This window comes from Stegodyphus dumicola, chromosome 1 (genome assembly GCF_044657685.1).
Source record: "Stegodyphus dumicola isolate Sdum_Otavi_A_Nest chromosome 1, ASM4465768v1".
Taxonomy (NCBI): Eukaryota; Metazoa; Arthropoda; class Arachnida; order Araneae; family Eresidae; genus Stegodyphus; species Stegodyphus dumicola.
The window spans coordinates 3,747,619-3,767,392 of record NC_140768.1 but is presented as its reverse complement, the minus strand read 5'-3'; the positions used below and the strand labels follow the sequence as shown (position 1 = coordinate 3,767,392).

Here is a 19,774-nt window from a genome sequence, read left to right as displayed (position 1 = left end):
TATTTACATAACTCTTCGACAGCATAATTAATACTTTCAGTTCAATAATTTTCGTAAAAATATACGTATTTTCAAATTCTCTTAATTTTGAATGCTAGTGTACATAGTGGCTGTTATTACACACTAACTTAAATCGGAAAGTTAAATAGAATTGATGAAAATTCGGCGAGTAGTGCGGCTCTTATGCAAATAAAATATATGTATAAAAATATGGTAAACTAAAATTACTCAGTGTCCCAAAGAAAGCAATTAATTTATTTCATTTCTTTTTACAAAGTTATTAGACATTTCTTTCCATTTGAAACATGTTTCACTACTTTTAAAATGATGTAAATGTACACTTTTGGCTTTTGGAAGTTAGCGGACTGTAGACTTTAGTTGTGGCTGTCAAACTTTCCTGAATTCCAACATGCAGCTCTTACGAACATGAAGTTTGGCAACCCCTGCTATAGAAGGTTGTCTCAAACTGTAGTTATAGACTTTTGCAAATTATTATAGATTTCTGAGAAACTTGTTAATGTATGCATTGTTATGAATAAGAGTGATCTATTATACATTAACTGCATTTAATGATATTCCCAAACAAAGGACTTATGATAAATGATACTTTAAGCGGTATTAATACATTTCAATATATAGCACAAAGCTCTGTCTTAATACTGCCTGGATTATTACGGGCATTCTTTCCATAAAGGCTTTGCATTGCTGTATAGATCTTTGTTGTCTATATATTTTCTGGGATCTTTGAATTAATTTATTCATCTTTGTTATTTCCTTTTCATGGACTGTGTGTTTGAAAATATTTTTTATTTTCTCATAATCCTTCAATGGTCTTCATATCAAAACTATTTACAAGCCAAACTAGCATTTGAAACCCTTTAGAAGTAAAATAATTTTTTAGGATTTTGGATGTATTGCAAGGGCTATCAGCTTGTTGAAAAACTGCACTTCCTTGAGGAAAATATACATTAAGTTGTGGAAAGAGATATTTTTCCAAGATCCCCCTTGTATTTTTTTATTGAATTTATATTACCTTTAATTATTTTGATATATTTGTTATGGTATCACATATATTGAAATAATTAAAGGGAATATAAATTAAAATCATTGCAAGCTTTAAACACAGCTTCAAATCATTAAAAATGGAAGATGTTCATCTTAGCTCTAATGAATCTTTGCTTCTACTTGCCTCCTACAAGAATACTGAATATGTCATGAAGTATTTGAACTAAAGTCTCATTAGAGAAAACCATCTACTTTCAAAGACTATATTCTCAGTTAGGAAAGCAATAGAGGGAAAGGTATTGAAATATTAAAAGATCAGTAAAATTAGTTTTAGAATGAACAACAATTAAATTTTGAATAAATTTCTCCTTCTACTCCTGAGAAGTCCATATGATATAAGCATCAAGTACTCTGTCTTTCAAAGGGCAATATCAATCCAAGATAATATCTCAACTAATAACTCTAAGTGGCAAAAGCAAGACAGTTTGCCAACTAGTTAAGAGTTTCCTGCAACTGTAGGAGAACAGTTATCCTCCAGAAGAGGTGGAAATGGCTCAGAGAAAGAAATTTATGAGATAAATCCGACTTTCATTATAGGTCAGACCTCTTTGCAAATCAATTTTTTATCTGTTGGCATACGATAAGAACGACCATGGAATGGTTAGTGCTCTAAATCTTAACCCATTGCACCCCCACTTGAACTGATACGACAACTCGAAATCACCAGTCGGTTTGACGCCGATAATGATGTTTATTTAGGTTTGGTTTGGAAAATATCGCTTGATGAATGTACTCCCCAATACATGTGTATAAAATAACGGTCAATCTTTAATTTTAAATATATTTTTTAGATTTATTGCTATATATGTATCTTCAACGTTAGTTTGAACTCGACAGTCGTGATAATAATAGGCATATTACACTCGTTTCCGAAAATTAAAGAAAAATCACATTAAATATGTTGTCAAATAACAACTGCTGAGTAAAACTGCAGTATGCGAATTAGTGGCACTACAATCGAAATACGAGGAGCATAAAATTGCAAATTTTGTTATATGATTTGGAGGAAACATGGAACTCGTTAATCATCCACCAAACATCCGTGAAAGAGATGAATACGGAGAAGGCAGTGCCTGAGTTTGGGGTGGTATCTCTTTGGGTGGAGGCGAAGACCTCCATGTCTTTCGAAGTAAAACCATGTATGCTCAGACCTATAGAGATGACACTCTTGTGCCCTTATGCCAGGCATTAAGTTATAATTCCCTGCTACAAGACGACAACGCTAGACTGCACAGCAAACTATTCAGTGCATGGAATGGATAGCTTGATCCTCGGACCTAAATCCTATTGAGGATGTCACAGATGCTTTTTAGGGAGATGTATAACTGCTTTCAATCCTCCTCTTCAGAAACTTGCCATGCTTGAAATTGCTTTGCAAAAGTAATGGCTCTCACTTCCTTAGGAACTGACGTACTGAAAACTAACAGCATCGTACATTGCTGTACATACTTTGTTGCGTCTAGGGAAGATCATACTCCATAATTGAAAATAATTTTCATATACTAAACTGATACATTTTTTCATTTTATACATGTAAAATATAAAAAAATACGATGGCTTTGCTCTTCGTGAACACGCAACCTTCAATTAATTTTCTGCAATTCAGGATCTTCTCCCTAGACCAGTACCTTCTAGAATTTGCTAGCTTATTGTGTAACCGCTACTATAAATAATGAATGCGCGCCATTTTGCGTCAAAAGCTCACCTCTCCTACTGTGGTATATTCCGCGCTGATATGTCAATCCTTCTTTTCTTTGTTAGAATGTTATGACGCAGAAAGTCAAAATTCAATCATACTTAGTTAAAAACCACTATGGATATGCAATTTAAAGAGTGTCATCTAAAAGGAAAATGATCTGTTAATTGGAGTAAATAAAAATGGGCAATTAAAAGCTGAATCAATTTGTGTCGTCTTTGGATATCCTCCTTACCACTCTGCAAAAAGCCATGCCAGAACCTTGATGCCGAGCTTCACGACTGCCAAAATATCACATACGTATGTCAACATCATAATGCCTGATAATTTCTTTTTATCTTGTAATTTCTTCTTTTTTTTAACAAACTAAGTAAGACTTTATACTTTACTATGTATTGAATATTGTGGGTCTGCTTCATTAAATTCTACATGTAATTTTTTGAGTAATCGTCATTTTTCCTTAATCAATGATAACCAGTGTATTTCAAAGTTCTGAGCCCAATAAGCATGGAGTACGATGATGGGAACAGTTGAAGTGAAAATAGTTCGATTTTTCATTGATGCAGAACAAAATTAGGTTTACACATAGATTATTTGACGATAGACAGTAGGAGAGCAGTGGAGATAACTATGAAGTTAAGGCACAATATGGCGAAAACGAAAATATAAAAGTGAAATTGATTCCGTGGAACAGATAAAAAATTCAGAATAGATCACGTGCACAAAATCAGAAGAAATATCGCAAAGAATACTTTTTACATCTGGCGAAAGTGCCGCAGGGTCACATGTACCTTCAGATATGAAAGAACCATTATATTTTTTTAAACTGTATGCAAACTCATTTTAAGTTAGCTGTAAGAAATTCATCAAATATGCAGAAAATCATCCCGAGTTGCTGGTTCGTCCGAGTGAAACCTTGAAAGCACAGGGTTAAAATCCCTTGTATGTGGCCTAGGTGTAACTTTTATTATTGATTTTATTCCATATTTAGGTGTAAAATGCCAGACACAACTTCAAGAATAATCAAGGGTGAGGTCAAGAGCACCTTTCACTAGCCTGAAGTATTGGACACTTGTGCAGCGAATTTGCCCACCTTCTTTCCATTTTTATTTGAGAGCATACTTTGTACTACCAAAAAGGCAAACACCATACATAAAACTTTCAAGTTCTATGAGAAAGCAGCAAAAATAAAATCCAAGATATACTCTTTCTTCTTTTAATGGCCAACTTACTAATGGCTTGACAGAAATGCTATACATTTATAAGAACTATGCCTCTTTTGAACACTTACAGAGTTGTCACAAGGTTTTTATATAACTAAGACTTTCTTAGACAGAATGCTAAATTTTCATTTTGTCTTATATTTTTGCTTCTTCCTGGTTTCTGTCATCTGCCATATTTTAGAAGTAGTTTTTACTGCCACTTTATTTTGCAGCATATTAGATACTGTTGTTTATTTCCATGACAGTTTTACAATACCTTCCATCGCTGTCAATATATATTATTTTTGTCATTTATAATGACCGTGCCACAGTATAGTTAATTTATATAGTGCGTACAGGAAGCCATCGACTTTTGCAAAATTTGCCCATTTAAAAAAAAAATTAAATTTTTTTAAGACTTTTTCCGGTACTGCAAAAATTGTTTGCCTCCATGCATTCTCTCACATGGAGTATGGTACATAGTGGTCACTCACACATGCCTTCCAAAGTAGTGGATTTCTCAGAATTATTGTAATGTCACTATGGTTCCAGCATAGACATCATAAGAAACCTTTATATTATACCTTTCTTATCTGGTCCTTGGGTTCTAAGCAACAAGGTTGGGGTTCAAATGTATATAATGTATTAAACAGGTTTAGCCTTGCATTAGGGCAAATATCCATGTGTAGTGTATTTGCCAATTTATTTGTTTATATTTAAATATTTTGCCTATATAAATTTATAAACACAAGGGTAAGACAGAGAAACAGCAGCATCGATGTTAATAAAAAGAAATTCAGGACTCTTTTACTTCATATGATTGCAACAAAGATGGAAATAATTAGACGTTCTGAAAGTGGAGAATCTTTTATTTCAGTCAGCCATTTGCATGAGATAAAGAAATCTATAGCATATTCAGTATAAAGCAATATAAGAATAAAATTAAGGAATGCACAAAGCTTTCGCTGGGACTCGAACCTCAAGGTGATTTGGTGGATTTTCGGATTGTAACTTTCAATGGATGTGATTAGGCGACTTCTGCTAAGGTGGCTATGAAAATACGTAAATACTGAAATAAGTTTATAATTATTTACATACAAATAATGTCAAAAAATTTAGTAAACAGAAATATGAGAACAAGTTTTCATTATTCATTCTCAAGTTTTGTTCTAAGTTTTCGTAACTTTTTTGGTTTTTTTTTAAGTATCTTATTTAGTGGTTAACTTACCATATTAGAATAATTTGAAATAAATTTCAGTCTGAAAATTTAATATAAAAATTAATGCAGATTACTTACAAATTGTTACCAATAGAAATTTCTTGCAGATACCAACTTTTAGATTTCAGACAGAAAATAAACTAAACTTTTTGTTTTCATCTTTATAGTTGCTATTTATATATGTTTTATATATACAAATATTTAGTAAATAAAATTTAAAATTGCTTTTTTTTTTGTTAAAAAAATTGGCCTGTACACTATTTTAGGTTCAGATCACCACTGTAAATCAAATTTAAATCCATAATCAAATTTATTTGAGTTTAATATTTTCTGATATGATATCTACAAAAGAGGATTCTTTGTATATGTTACAGAAGTTGTGGCAAAAACTGCTGTATTTTGTGTGTTTATCAGCAAAGTAAAATATTAAATTTGATACACCACATTTTACATTGTAAATTTTTTTTTTCTGTAGATTCTACTCAACGAACTGGTTTACACAATTTGGTAAGCAATCCCATGAGAGGAAGAAATAATGGAACTTACTTTTCTATTCAAGGAATTGAAGGGGATTTAATGAACTTCATTCTCAGAATGTTATACATTAGCCTAACATTTGCTATCCTTTCATTTTTATGCTGTGCTCATTACAAGGAACTCGGAAATAAATACAAACTTCCAAAAAATTCCATCAATATATGAAGAACTGTAATTCTTTTAAATGAAAGGAAATAAGTTATATGTGGATACACACAAAATTGGAAATCTTATGATTAAAAGATAAATTCCATTGTAAAATCATATCAAAATTGGAAATAATTCATTGTATTAAAATTACAAATAATTTGGTGAATAAACTTTGGGTTTTAGCAAACAAGTCTTCCACTTACAAAATATTTAGAAATTATCTACACAACAGCGCTTACCAAAAATAAGTCTATAATTTACATCAGGATGCAACATTTACAGTCCTTCAGTTAATGAAATAATATCTACGTTCAGATGCTAATACATAAAAGCAGAAAAAAAGAAGAAACACTGACTCTGGTATGTGTAGAATAACACAGAAACCACAGGAATATAAAATTATAAGGTAAGGCTTTTAAAATTTTTCAGAAGAAATGTATCCAAACTGGCATAATTAACCTGACAGATTCTGGTGAACAAAAAAAAAAAAAAAAAAAAAAAAAAAAAAAAAAAAAAAAGACTCCAAGAAAACCTAACAGATCAACTCGAGATGTTTGTTGGATAACTTTAACAAAATTAAAACAAGGCTCGAAAAGCTAACAAAGACTACTGTGGAAAATTAATTTATTTCTTCTTTTCTGCTATAAGATTCTGTTTAATATGAAATTTTAACCCACTTTTCGTCTGGCTAATATTCCAAAAAGTGTTCATACATTTTAAGAATTTGTAGAAAAAGCACTGTAGTCTGGACTTGAATATAAAGCCCAATATTTTTTCATACCATCACCATGTGACTTTGAACAAAACCAAACTTCTTTTTTTAATACCGAATTATTTTCTTTTTCTAAAATTGAAAACGTAAGAAGGAATAGATAAAATATGCCTCAAAAATCATCCTACATCCAAACATTTTCATAAATAAAATTATTGCCTGCCACCTTTTTTTTTTAAATTTTGCATTTTGGTGATGTTTAAAAACTCCTTTGGCTTTATTCTTTGCCTACTTAGTTTAATATTTAAAAATGGCTCATAGTCATAAAGAAACAGTGAACAGCACTTGAAAATTGATCATTTTTTATCATAAGGGTGGAAAATCGATTTGGAATATCACTAAATTAGTAAATTTATCCCATAGTATGCTTTAAAGAAGAAAATCAGATTGAGAATAAAGTAAGATGTCATCTAGCAAATCAGAGATTTTATAGTAAGAAAATTTGTGAAAAATCCATATTTGAGTCCTATGAAGATTTCTACAGAATTTAATGAAAATTCTATTTCTCACATGAAACTTTTCAACAAGTACTCACATCAGCTGGATTACATCGGCACTCTCCTGGAAGGAAATGCAAAACATAGAAAGCTTAGCTTTGCAAAATTAATTGTAAATAAGCATGAAGTGTCTTGGAATCATGTCAAAAAGCAAACAACATTTTGGGTACTGATGGGCATATAATAGTATGCAGAAGAGAAAAATGGAGAAGCTTAATCCCAAGACTTTTATTCGAACGGTAAAGCATGGCCAGTGGAGGTGTCCTTGTCTGGGGATGCATGTCAGCAGCAAGATTTAATTTAGTATTTATTGAGGACATATAGAACTATGCTCTTTCTTTAAATATTTTAAAAGATAATTAAAAATTTTCCTCTCAAAACTTTGGTATTGGAAACAACTTTTATTTTTTATCAGGATAACAATCCTAAGCACACGGCCCTCAACATTTGCCTTCGGTGTGTCTACCACACCTCAGTTATCAGATTTAAACCCAACAGAACACATTTGGAGAGAATCAAAGTATGAAAACACATTAAAACAAAAATTGAACTAAAAACAGTAATGACAGAAGAATGGAGGAATACTGAGGCTAATATTACAAAAAAACAAATTGATTAACTCTATGGCCAGACATTTGAAAGATGTCATAAATGCGTCATGTCATTGTATCCTACAAAATACTGACTGACAGAAATACTACAATATTTACCAATATGCATAGATTCTAAGACTTTTGTGAGGTAATTTTTCTGTTAATTTTTGATTTAAAAAAAAAAATGTTTCTTTAACATTTTATGTGTTAACTTTATTTATTAAATATCATGTTCTTTGCACTTAAATCATAAAATTCAATTCAAAAGCAATATAATTTTTAAATGAGCAAAGCTTTAGATTTTTCGATGCATAGTTTCGTGTGCTGAAGATAAAAGTTTTTTTTCCTTACAGTGTTGCCACTGCTCGTTTTGAAACTGTTGAGTTTGTTAATAAAAAATTTGTTAAAGGGTTACAAAATATGAAATCAATAATAAAACAAATTTCAAATTTGGGCTTCCAGATGACCATATTTGGTAGAAGATTATGTTATTCAAAATTTGATGGCTCTAGGTACCGTTGTTTTATCCCAATGCGAGAAACATACATACACTTATGGAGATTCTTCATTATTTAATTTCTTTAAATATAATACAGAGTGATAATATTTGAAGGTAACAATTTGAAAAGTGAACCCACACTTACAGTGAAACAATGCAAAATGCCAAAACGAAATTCATAGTCCTTCAAGGTAAATTGCACCTTTGGACTAAAAAGTTTTACTATATTCATAAAATAATTTATGTAGTTTTGCTAAGAGAAATTTATAGATAGTATAAAAAAATTCTCATTTTCAAATACTAAATTTTATTAATGAATAAAGCAATATTTCACTGAAACATCGAACACCTTTGGGTGCTATGGTATGTTAAACTAGAAACATAAGGAATGTTACTAACTCTCTAAGAATTAAACCTCTTATAAGGTGGTTAAGAGTGTCCATTAAATTTTATTAATAATTGGGAAAAAAACTTGCATGTTGGATTTCTAAGAAATCAGAGCAATTTTGAAAATAATGGAAGAAAATGAGATAACTAAAATTTAGCATGATGATGGAGCAACTGAGCATAACACATGCTTACCAAGTTAAATAAAAGAATTTTCTCTTACTAAAAATACTCTTCACAAGAAAATCCCTCTTTAGGTGGATGATTCTCAGGTTACTTGTAATAAATTGAACTTAGAGACAGTAAGGATAAACTATAATATAAAAAAATATTCTAACAATGTTTATATTTTTGTATTATTAATTATTTTTATACCTGAATATACTACTTCATTATAGATCACACATTTGTCAACACCCATACCCTCAATTGAAAGTCAACCCAAAGATTTAGAAACTTTAAAAAATTCTAAGTAAAATATGAAAACCATAAAGGTACATTTGCTTGTTCATTCTCAACATACATATTTGCATGTAAAAAAACGTACGTGAATTATGATGGTAGTAATTACATAATTTTGAATGAATTCATTATGGTAGCTCTGATGACCAAATGGAAATGTATTGCTAGATTCATGAAGTGAATAAAACCTGAAAACTTATTCTGGAAGAAATTTGGAAGACGCTAGACTGTCCTAAAGGAACTGGTTACTTTGTTCTATTTGTCAACAGGACATAATTGCTTGACAGCCTATCTTTACTGAAAAAGACTTTTGAACTCTCCTAGCTGTTCACAGTGTTAAGTGGGTAATATTTTTGATGTTTTTTTCTTTAGACTGTACTCTGAACTTGTACATTGTGGTTCTCGTACTTTTGCACAGAGATATTCGAAAGCTATAAAATTAATGACGTCACAGCCAGCCTATTTATAACAATAAAAAAATAAGCACTTTTCTGTTATTGGTACTAGATTCAGAAATTAAGTATGCATATGTGTGTATATAGGTGTTTGTATACATACACATACATATATTTCTGAATTCAGTCCCATAACAGAAAAGTACCAACAATTATTACAAGAGGTCCTCCACATAAGGTAGTGAAAATACTGATTTCTTTTATTTAAAAATTATTCATGTATTAACAGCAAAGTATATTCAAGGTGAGCTTAATGTATTTTATACAATTAAGGCAAGGGAACAAATATAACCAAAGTATATTTTCCTTTTATTCCTATCAGTAGTAATGTCACCTTTCAGTAATGACTGTACAGGATTTCGACACTGAAAATGTAACTAGTAGACAATAATATAGATTTCACATATCTAAAAACACAATTAATTTCATTAATGTGAAAACTATGCATACTTTTCAGATCAATTCATTCATATGAACTAAAAGATAATATACTTTCATAAAGTGCCAAATTTAAAGGTCTATTAATGCATGAGTATGTTATACACGATTTGGATGAAAAAAATCAACTTTCTGTCAGGTATTAATCCCCTTTCAATATAAAAATCGCAAAATCTACATATAAATAAAAGTTAAACAATTCACCTGTAACATTTATCATTATTGCACATTAAAAAGACTTCATTCAACATGACATCTGATTGATGGAAATGAGCAAAATATACAAATATTTATATCTTTCAATTTGAATGCTGCTAAATACATTTTTACACTTTAATTTGGAATTTCAAGATACATACAGCAATGTATGATGGAGGAACGGAATCATGCCATATAACAATAGGAATCTTTTTCAACTCTTTTTAGATATTCTTTTTCAATCAATATATCAATACATCTTTTGATGATAGGTATCTTAGGCTTAAATCTGTGAGAGAGCTGATTTAAAACTTCAGACAGCAAAATGTGATGTTTGACTACCTTCCTAGTTTTTGCAATTCTTACAATAGCAGCTTGAATAAGCAGTTTTCTATCTTCCTCCACACACTTTTGCACAGATTCCTGTTCACATTTTGCTTCTGATTTTATGGGTACATTGATATTCACCTTCAGTTTTTTACTCCGGTATGCAAGAGATAATGAGACTGTAGATGATTGTGTCAGGACACTTTCTTTTTCTATTTTTAACAATTTAAATTTAATAAGAGCTTGTAATATTTGAAGAAGAATGTCTAACCGGATGCTAGTGCTCTCTTCCAGTTGTGAAACTAAAAATTTGTTCCCCATATTAAATTGCAAGAGAACAGACATTTGAAATGTAGATGCTTGGAATGTGTAAGGCTTGTCATAACATTTAGCAACCAACTCTCCTCTGGATAAACTATGTAACCAATGTAATTTTCTTCCACTATAACGGGAGCAATAAAAATTTGTGAATTGCTGAACACTTTGCTCCAATTCTTGGGGTAAGGAAAATGGCAGAGACTGGTGGAAAGGCCATGATGATGAACTAATGACATTGATGGTGAAATCGAGATCCAGTTCTCCCAATTTTCGAAACTGTTCGTTGAGATCTCGACTTACACAAACATCCTGGAACATTCTCTGCAACTTTGCAGTATATTCAAAACCACAGGCTTCTCTTAACTTGGCAATCATGATTGTCTCAGCATCATCATTATTCGATGAATTTGCCTGTTGCACAAGCCTTTTAGCTAACATTTTGCTGTAAAAGGTTTGAAAAATATCTTTTTCTTCAATATATTTAAATATTATCATAGCTTGAACCAAATTATCTACCACTTCTATTTCTTCAGCATCACTAGGTTTCTTTTTCAGCAAGAGATCACAATACTTAGCCAACAGTTCAGCAGATTTACTGGAAGAGCCACTACTTTCTGTAACTGCATTTTTATTGATGAATTTTTCACAAGCCTTATCCAAAGCAGTAGCAAAACCAGCTTCACTATCAAAAGCCACAATTACGATAGCATTGTACCTCTGATGGATTTCTAGAATAGCATTTATGTACGCTTTAGGATCACTCATATCAGCTTCATTGTATTTTTCCACTGCTTCGAGACCCTGCTGCGCGACATAATCCTGAAACTGCTTTTTAAGCTGACATAAACCACCTGACACACGAGAAAGCAATTTATACATCCGTTTTAAATCTTCTAATTTATTGTAAGTCAATAAAGTTTGGAATTCTGAATGCAGTGTTTCGATATATTTTCCTATAGCAACACTTTCTAATATTTTGACCAAGGCATCCAGAGTTGATTCATGGAGATATACCTGAGCCCTCCTTTGTTCATCCTGAAACCAAGTTTCAATTTTTTTCATGAATTCAGATACGGGATTTTTGCGAATAATACAAGCACTTTCTGTAGCATAAAACCTTTCAGTTTCTGACAAAAATGCTGTTTCAAATGCTTCTTTGTATAAAAATAAATTTGGCTCATTAGAATATGGATCAGCACAATTGACTCCCACTTCAATGTATGAATTTAGAGCAATGCTAATGAGTCTAGTGTTGACAATTTCACCATTTCTTTCTTTCTCTATCAGCTTTAAAACAGCATTTGACATTCTCCGTTTCAGAGGTTCCAAGAGATGCTCCCTCCATGATAATAATGCAAGGTGATAAACTTCTAGGACTTCAACTCGACTTTTCTCTCTTTCGCGTCTGACCCAATGTCTATTTAAGTAAGCACATACTCCACCTAAAACTTTACTAGAAAAACGATAATCTTGCCACAGTTGCATGTAATGAAGCAAAAGTGATTCGTCTATTAAATCTTCACATTTTTCATACACATTTTGTAGATGAGCTCGAAAGAAATGAGTCAATCTTGAATGCAACTGATGATTATTAGACGAAGTACATCCGTAATTTGCGACAGTACAAAGATCATACACTAGAGTATAAAGTCGTAAATAATCCGTCTTAGATACATTATTTGCATAAATTTGCTCAATACCTGATTTCAGCTCGCACCACATGTCCTCTACTTTGAAACTGTTTTCAGAGGATGACATTTCAAGTACTCCTTTAATAATGCTTCCTCTCATGAACAGACGAAAATTCGGGTCATTGGGTGATTACATAATTTACCGTATACAAACATTGTATGCTAAATCACAGCGAACTATATATTTCCAAGCAAAACGCTTTACATGGTACAAATTATAAGATCTATGGTTTCAAAACTAAAAATTAATATTTTGTAGCAAAATTAATTATACAGTAATCGAAAAAGGAAGGTTACGGTTGTGAAAAGGAACAGAGTTCTTGAATTAACATCCGGTTTCAGTACATTGTTCTAACTCAGTTTGAGAAATTTTTTAACGTATATTTTAAATAATATTATAAAATTTGTCCCAAATATTACTATGAAATTTTTTAACTAGACGTCTGGTTAAATTTGTGATCCATTTAATAATAGGCAGCTATATTTGAGTGTTGCCAGGTTTCAAACAGTTATAACAGTCGCTAATGTTTGTATGAAATGTTCGTGATAATTGTTTTGACGGGAGTAGGATGTATTTTCTCTCTGTTTTCATGTTTAAACTTGTGAATTACGGAAATTTTAACTAAATAAAATTTAATGTGACATTTATTTTTAAATACTGTTCGTATAGGCCGTACCGTATACTAGAATTTTACCATAGTGTTCTTTACTGTTAATAATTGTGTTGGAATAAATATGTCTTCTATTGAAAGTACATCTGTCAGAACTAATGATTATTTATCAAGACTTGAAGTTGACGATGAGGATGGTAAGTTGAAAATGTTAAGAAGAATTTGGATGAGAAGAATGGTATTCAAATGCGTTAATTATGAACAGTATTATGTGTTCGAAGCTACGATACCTTAATATCCAAGGTTTATTTCATTTTCCTGGGTTAAACTAAAAGAGAAATTTTGCTGAAATGCCTGAAATTTTGCACATATGTCTAAATCTCTGAGCTAAAGTATATCCTAAGTGAATAATATGATATATTTTTGTTTTGACAAGTATCTAATATGTTGTTTCTGTTTTAACAACAATTTGATGTGATATTTTTATTTAAACTGTTCTCTGATGATTTTGTAAGTGAAAATAGATTACTGTGTGAAAATAGATACACATTTCTTAATATTTTTACCATTTACAGAATTTAATCATAAAAGTATTTATAACACTGGTACAAAACTTGCCCATGGGTTTTCATCCGCAGAGAACCCGTTGGCGCTTCGGGAAAGAACCTGTTGGCGCCGTTGCATTCTTACTCGCCAAGCTCGCGGTTCATCGACGATGAGCCGAGCCGTAAACGTGATTTTTAGTGCATGTAAATTCAAGTTAGCAGATAAAACAATATATTAAGCATATGGTAGTAAAAATTCACAGATAATATGCATGTAGATGTAAAACTAAAGGGTTAAATGTGATATACGAAAATAAATTTGTATTAAATTCAAGTTAGCACAGAAAAGAATATATTATTAAGCATAAGACAATATATAAGCATTTATAATGGAAATAAAAATTCATTTAAAAAATATAAATTAGTATTAATATATTGAAATTAACCGGTTAAACGTGATATACGAAAAAAATTTGTCTTAAATTCCAGTTAACACAGAAAACAATATATTCCTTACACCAGCAGTTGTTTGCTAATTTTGATAACCATGGTGGTGCATCAAACTATTCTATTATCTTAGATAATCAATATTTTTTTATTTCAATTTAATCACCTATTTATGCCACACCTGCCATCCTCTGAAAGGTTATTGTTAGAAAAGCATTAACAATATATTATCTTGTTAAAATTTTACGCCATAAAAATTGCTTTATTCTCATAATTTTAGATGACAATAACCAATAATACAAATAAAAGCATTACTTAATTATTTAAAATGCACATGCACATTTTTACGGTCTACGAAAACAAATTATTTTAGACTTTGGAAACCTCATGGTTCTTAGAGCTGTTAATAATTAAGAACACAACGTGAACAGCCGTGTTACAAATTAGCATTCACCCCTCCTTTCATCCTGAACCGAGAACCGGCATCTATCTACGAAAATATTTCTATCTATTCGTTATTAAAAAATTCAGAAAAAATAATAATAAATAAGAGAAGAAGAATATAAATCTGCAAATGCGAACAACGACAGTCTTAATTCAACAAAATAAACGCAAGAGGAAGGATTGCAAACTTCGAGCAAGCGAATGGGATTAATCTGAAGGGTTACCAAGTTAGAACTATTATCGCCAAAGTTGGCGATGTTTACATTTACCGGGTTCTCTGCGGAAGTGCTTCTTATTAATGTTTAATACATTAATATTACATTTTGTAATTTAAAATATTAGCCTTTTGTAAATTCATTACTCATAATCACTGCCATAAATTCATTTATGGTAGTGTTTTAGGAATTTATCATAGCAGTACTAGAAATGTTGAAAATTAGAGAAAGACTGTTTATTCTGATTAAGAGCTTATTTTTTTAGGATTGTTATTTAGTCTAGTCGGGTTTTGTTGACAATCCGCCATTGTTTACCGATCTCCAAAGCCGGGTCTACCTTGGCGACCGAAGTTTGTCGCCAAATCAAAAAATCGCCAAAAGGACCAATACTAAAGCTGTTCCCATGGGGAGAGCAAATGTAAAGTATTAAGTGTTATATAATAATATATACAGTACAAAGTCTTTAATCTGGACTCGTCGGGACTTCGGCGATTCAGGATTAGGGGTTTTTCCGGATTGTAGATCTTCAATTTAAATCTGGTAAGGTGGCATGCAGAAATTATATACAATTAAAAATATGAAACTGTAATTTCTGAAATAAAGAGCAATTCTGATCTAAAAAGTATCAAAATTAAAAAAAAAAAAAAAAAAAAAAATATTTGTTTACTTTATTAAACATTTCGGTACTTTTCCGCTTTGCCGGCGCACATCTCGCCAAGCAGACTTTGTTGGTGACAGTATGCAGTATACACATAAAAATGTTAGTTCATAGAATTTTTTATTTTGAAGGCATAAACATTTTAATATGGTTTAAAATTTTGTAAAAAGCCAATAAATAAAGACAATTTGTAAAAAGGCATTAATTTAAGAATTTATTATGCTTTCATGGTTCAACAGCCTGATTCGCCGGTTCGTATCATGTGACCCCAAGTGATCTCATCTCACGTAAACTACAAAAATCTAATTCTCTCAGTAATTATCTACATTAATTTCAAGTTAAATTTTAATTTGGAATACAAGTTTAAATGCAAGAATTATTTCAATTCATACGAATAGCTTACTCAGAAAATATGTAAAACCATAGTGCTTTACTTCGCTAGTGCATTCTCGTTAGAATTGAGGAATTTAATTCTTGACTTTGCTTTTTCTATATTTTTGTCTTAGGGTGAGCGGTGTGATTGCCTCCTAATTGACTTAATTACCGCGAATGGTCTTAAGGCATACAATTTTTAATTATCTCGTAAAAATTCTATGTACCGTAATTTCGCGCGTATAGTCCGCGGACTATCTGTGTTTAAAATGCGAATTTTTGAAGCTGCGGACTATCCACCAGTGCGGATAATACGCTGGTTGTTCACGGTTAAAATCGTTGAAATTTAAAAAACATGCTGTCGTGAACTGCCGATGATCAAATATAAAAAAAGCGCGAGATTCCAAGAAAACATTCGTATGTATCGTATCGATAGTAAACCATAGAGCATAGTGCAGAACGAATGAGTAGTAGCAAGTAGAGCTCCTAAAATCCAGGCTGGCGCATCAAGCGATGCCGTGATACGAGCCAAAGAAAGTCTTGTATGAGCACTCACTTAGCGCAACTAGAGTTTTGTATCCCAGTATCCTTCGCACTGCTTTAGCGCAACTGCCGGGAGGGGGGAAAGTAATGCGTCAGCTCAGTTTTTAGGAGCCATAGTAGCAAGTACCTGGAGTCCGAAGAAAAAAGCGTGATTCGTTTCCTTATAAGCGTGGTTCGGCAACACCGAGTGAGTGGGGTCGAAGGTCACATTTCATTACCACTTATCATGAGTATAGCACGTTGCACAGTATTTTGTTTTCGTATTTTGTCTTTCATCTTCGATAACGTTGATGAAACATTGGCGAAGTTTTTACTGCTGAGTTAAACTCAAGGTAGTTGAGAAAGCTGAAAATGATGAAATAGAGAAGCGGGCCGTTATTGGTTTAATCCTAATATCCGGTGCACACGGGATTTGGCTACTTTTGGCGATTTTATGATGAGCAGTGAAAACGGGACATATACGATGAGTAGTTAACGGGTCATTCAAAGAAAATATATAGTTAGACATAGTATATACTATGTGTGTATACTATATATATAGGCATTCTTTGGATCATTTTTGGTGTTGGCAATAATTTTCAAAGTCGCGCTAAGGCTGCACCGTATACTAGGATTTTACCCCGTTATTTTGAATTGGACGAGAAAGCGGTGAGAAATTGGCGCTAACAAAAGGATGTGTTTAAAAAGCATGGGAATATTGCCGTATTAAAAAAACGTAATTTCGGACGTATAGTCCGCGGACTATCTGACGATTTTTGAAATTTTTTTTATATAAAATCGTGTCTGCGGACTATACGTGCAAAATTACGGTAATTGAATGCCAGTATTGAAAGAAACAATCAATCTGATAAGAAATGGCTGCGACGTGTTTTGAAAATGAAGCGTAAAAGGTTACCAGCGAAGATATTCCATTTGGCATCAGTTGTACCATTATTGGCGACTTTATCGTTTGCGCCAGCAAAACGGAAAAGTACCAACATTTCTTTCAACGCGTGCATGCATAAAGCATACATTACGCATAGTCGAAATTAGAAAATTGCAACCAGAAAACTATTTGATGTGTATTCGGGATATTTATAATGACGAGGAAATTGATTTAAATCATATCGGAGTATATCGAGATGATAAACTATACTTAGTAAGGAATTGTAAGCCGAATGATATAAAGACATCTGCTCTGAAGATGAGGATAGTGCTAACAGATCTTCCAGTTCATTGCACGCTGCGACGTTCCCTCCCCCTAGTTGATGTAACTGCCAGAATTTTGAATGCAAACATGAATGCTTTGTGTCAAACAGGTGCCGTATGTAATTTTGTGGGATGGAGTTCCATGCCTGTTGGACTTGGTCAGTCAATACGGTGAGGTTTAATGCTAATCGTGGATGAGGCTGTTAGTTTCATGTTGCTGGCCACGAGAGGGTGTAGCTTTTTTATTTTATGTTTATTATTATCTTTTTTGATTGAGATGTAGTGACAATGATAGAAAGATGAATGTTAATGTCTGGGAAGCAATTTAATTTAATTGATCTGTAAGTAAACAAATTGATTGCTGTAAATAAAGATTTCTGTGTTATAAAATGGCAAAAATTCCAAATATCCTGTGGATTTCATCAAGGAAAGGTAACCAGAATGATTTTCTCATCAAATGTTGTTAAATGTTGAAAGTAAAAATAAGAAAATACAAGTTAGTAACACAGACAATAATACAAAAGAGGCTGGAGTTGTCATCCAATGATGTCCCATAGTGCTCGACTGGAGAAAGATCTGATGATCCGGTAGACGAAGGCAACATGTTGATACTTTGTAGAGCGTGTTGGATTACAACAACAGTATGAAGTTGAGCATTATCCTGTTGGGAAACATCCCCTTGAATGTTATTCTTGATTAGCAGCAGAGCAGGTTGAATCACCAGACTTACGTACAAATTTGCTGTCAGGGTGCATGGGATAGCTACAAGAAAGCTTCTGCTGTCATATGAAATTGCTTCCCAGACTATAACTCCAGACGTAGGACCAGTGTATCTAGGCCTCAGGCAGGTTGTTTGCAGGCATTCACCTGGCCTCCTAACCAATATGTGGCCATCACTAGCATCAAAGCAGAACCAGCTTTCATCAAATAATGCAGGAAATCTCCACTCCATCCTCCACTGAGCTCTAGCTTGGTACTACTAATGTCATAAATGGTAGTGGTTTGGAGTCTGAGGAATGCATGCTACAGTGGATCTGGCTTGGAGCTATCCTTCAAGTAATCGATTTGTAATGATTTATTGTGTTACTGGGGTGCCAACTGCAGCTCGAATTTCTGCTGCATATGCAGTACAATGCATCACAGCCATGTGCTGAACATGGCAGTCTCTTAGTCGTGTCACATGGCCACCCAGAACTCATTCTTTTTGAGCCAGTACCTTCCATTACCACTGAATGCCAGCACTCATATACAGTGGATATAATCTTGCCAAGTCTTTCTGCAATATTGCAAAAAGAAAATCCACCTTCTCACAACCCTATTGCACAACCTCGTTCAAATTTGCTAAGCTGTTCATAATGACTTCTCCCTCTTAAACATACTCTTGACTAACATCAGCTCACTAGATCAAATCTCTGTGATAAATAATATTCATGAACCTTACAGCACATATTTAAAGCAGAGACCTTATTTGCATGTTCTTATCTTATTTGCATATGAACACACAAATTTTATTTGTATGTGACCACACAAACCTTATTGCATGTTCATAGTGGTGCTACCAATGCCACACTTATATGCCTAACGGGAAATTAGATATCATCTTCACATGTATAAACATGCCTACCAAGTTTCATTTATCTAGCAGAATTCCTTCTTGGTATTGTGATTTTCCCCCTTCCCCATCAGTGTATGTACCTACATGTATGCATATTATAAGATATTTTCTCCCTCTTTTCTGCATACCTTTATGGTGTAATTGGATGTGTACTTGATGTGTATTCGAGAGGACCAGAGTTCGAGTCCCGGCAAGGGCATTGCACACTTTTCACATCTCCTGGTTTAAAAAAGAAGGAAAAACAAAAAAACTTAATGACTCTGCAAGGTAGATACACACGTGCATACATCATACATTTCTGAATTTGGTCCCAATAACAGAAGAGTACCAAGGTTTGTTCTATTTTGCTTTTTTCTAAGCTAAACAAGGTTTATTCTATTTCTTTGTGACTTGAAATACGTGAAGACTTTCATTTGAAATCAGTAGTGAATAAATGCTGAGTTTTTTTTTCGATTGCTATCAATATTAAAATTTTTAAGACTACAGTTTTTTTCAATAACGTAATTTTTAAGTAAAGATGCTTATACAAAACAAAATAATACATGTTAACAAACGCATAAGATATAGTGAAAAGTAATGTTGTGAAATTTCATTTACGAAAGCTGCGAATTTTAAAGCATCCTGATTCAT

General features: G+C 32.5%; 3 protein-coding genes across 8 annotated transcripts in view; 2 read left to right on the top strand and 1 right to left on the bottom strand.

The window, feature by feature from the left end:
* LOC118192176 (uncharacterized) overlaps positions 1 to 6,010 on the top strand; it is a 31,895-nt gene extending 25,885 nt beyond the window's left edge. For all 3 annotated transcript variants that reach the window (XM_035363077.2, XM_035363079.2, XM_035363078.2), the window contains one exon: positions 5,658 to 6,010. In XM_035363077.2, the coding sequence (XP_035218968.1) occupies positions 5,658 to 5,884 (227 nt within the window). In that variant the 3' untranslated portion in view covers positions 5,885 to 6,010. The remainder of the gene's footprint in view (positions 1 to 5,657) is intronic.
* A 3,812-nt stretch (positions 6,011 to 9,822) lies between these two features.
* Positions 9,823 to 12,806, bottom strand: LOC118192180 (cullin-1). Its single transcript, XM_035363085.2, has one exon. It carries the CDS (start codon positions 12,604 to 12,606, stop codon positions 10,357 to 10,359), a length of 2,250 nt encoding a protein of 749 aa, XP_035218976.1. The 5' UTR covers positions 12,607 to 12,806; the 3' UTR covers positions 9,823 to 10,356.
* Positions 12,807 to 13,030: 224 nt separating this feature from the next.
* LOC118192179 (uncharacterized) overlaps positions 13,031 to 19,774 on the top strand; it is a 115,396-nt gene continuing 108,652 nt past the window's right edge. For 2 of the 4 annotated variants that reach the window (XM_085812321.1, XM_085812319.1), the window contains exon 1: positions 13,031 to 13,314. In XM_085812321.1, the coding sequence (XP_085668447.1) occupies positions 13,242 to 13,314 (73 nt within the window). In that variant the 5' untranslated portion in view covers positions 13,031 to 13,241. The remainder of the gene's footprint in view (positions 13,315 to 19,774) is intronic. The other 2 variants (XM_085812332.1, XM_085812325.1) reach the window with 1 other exon arrangement.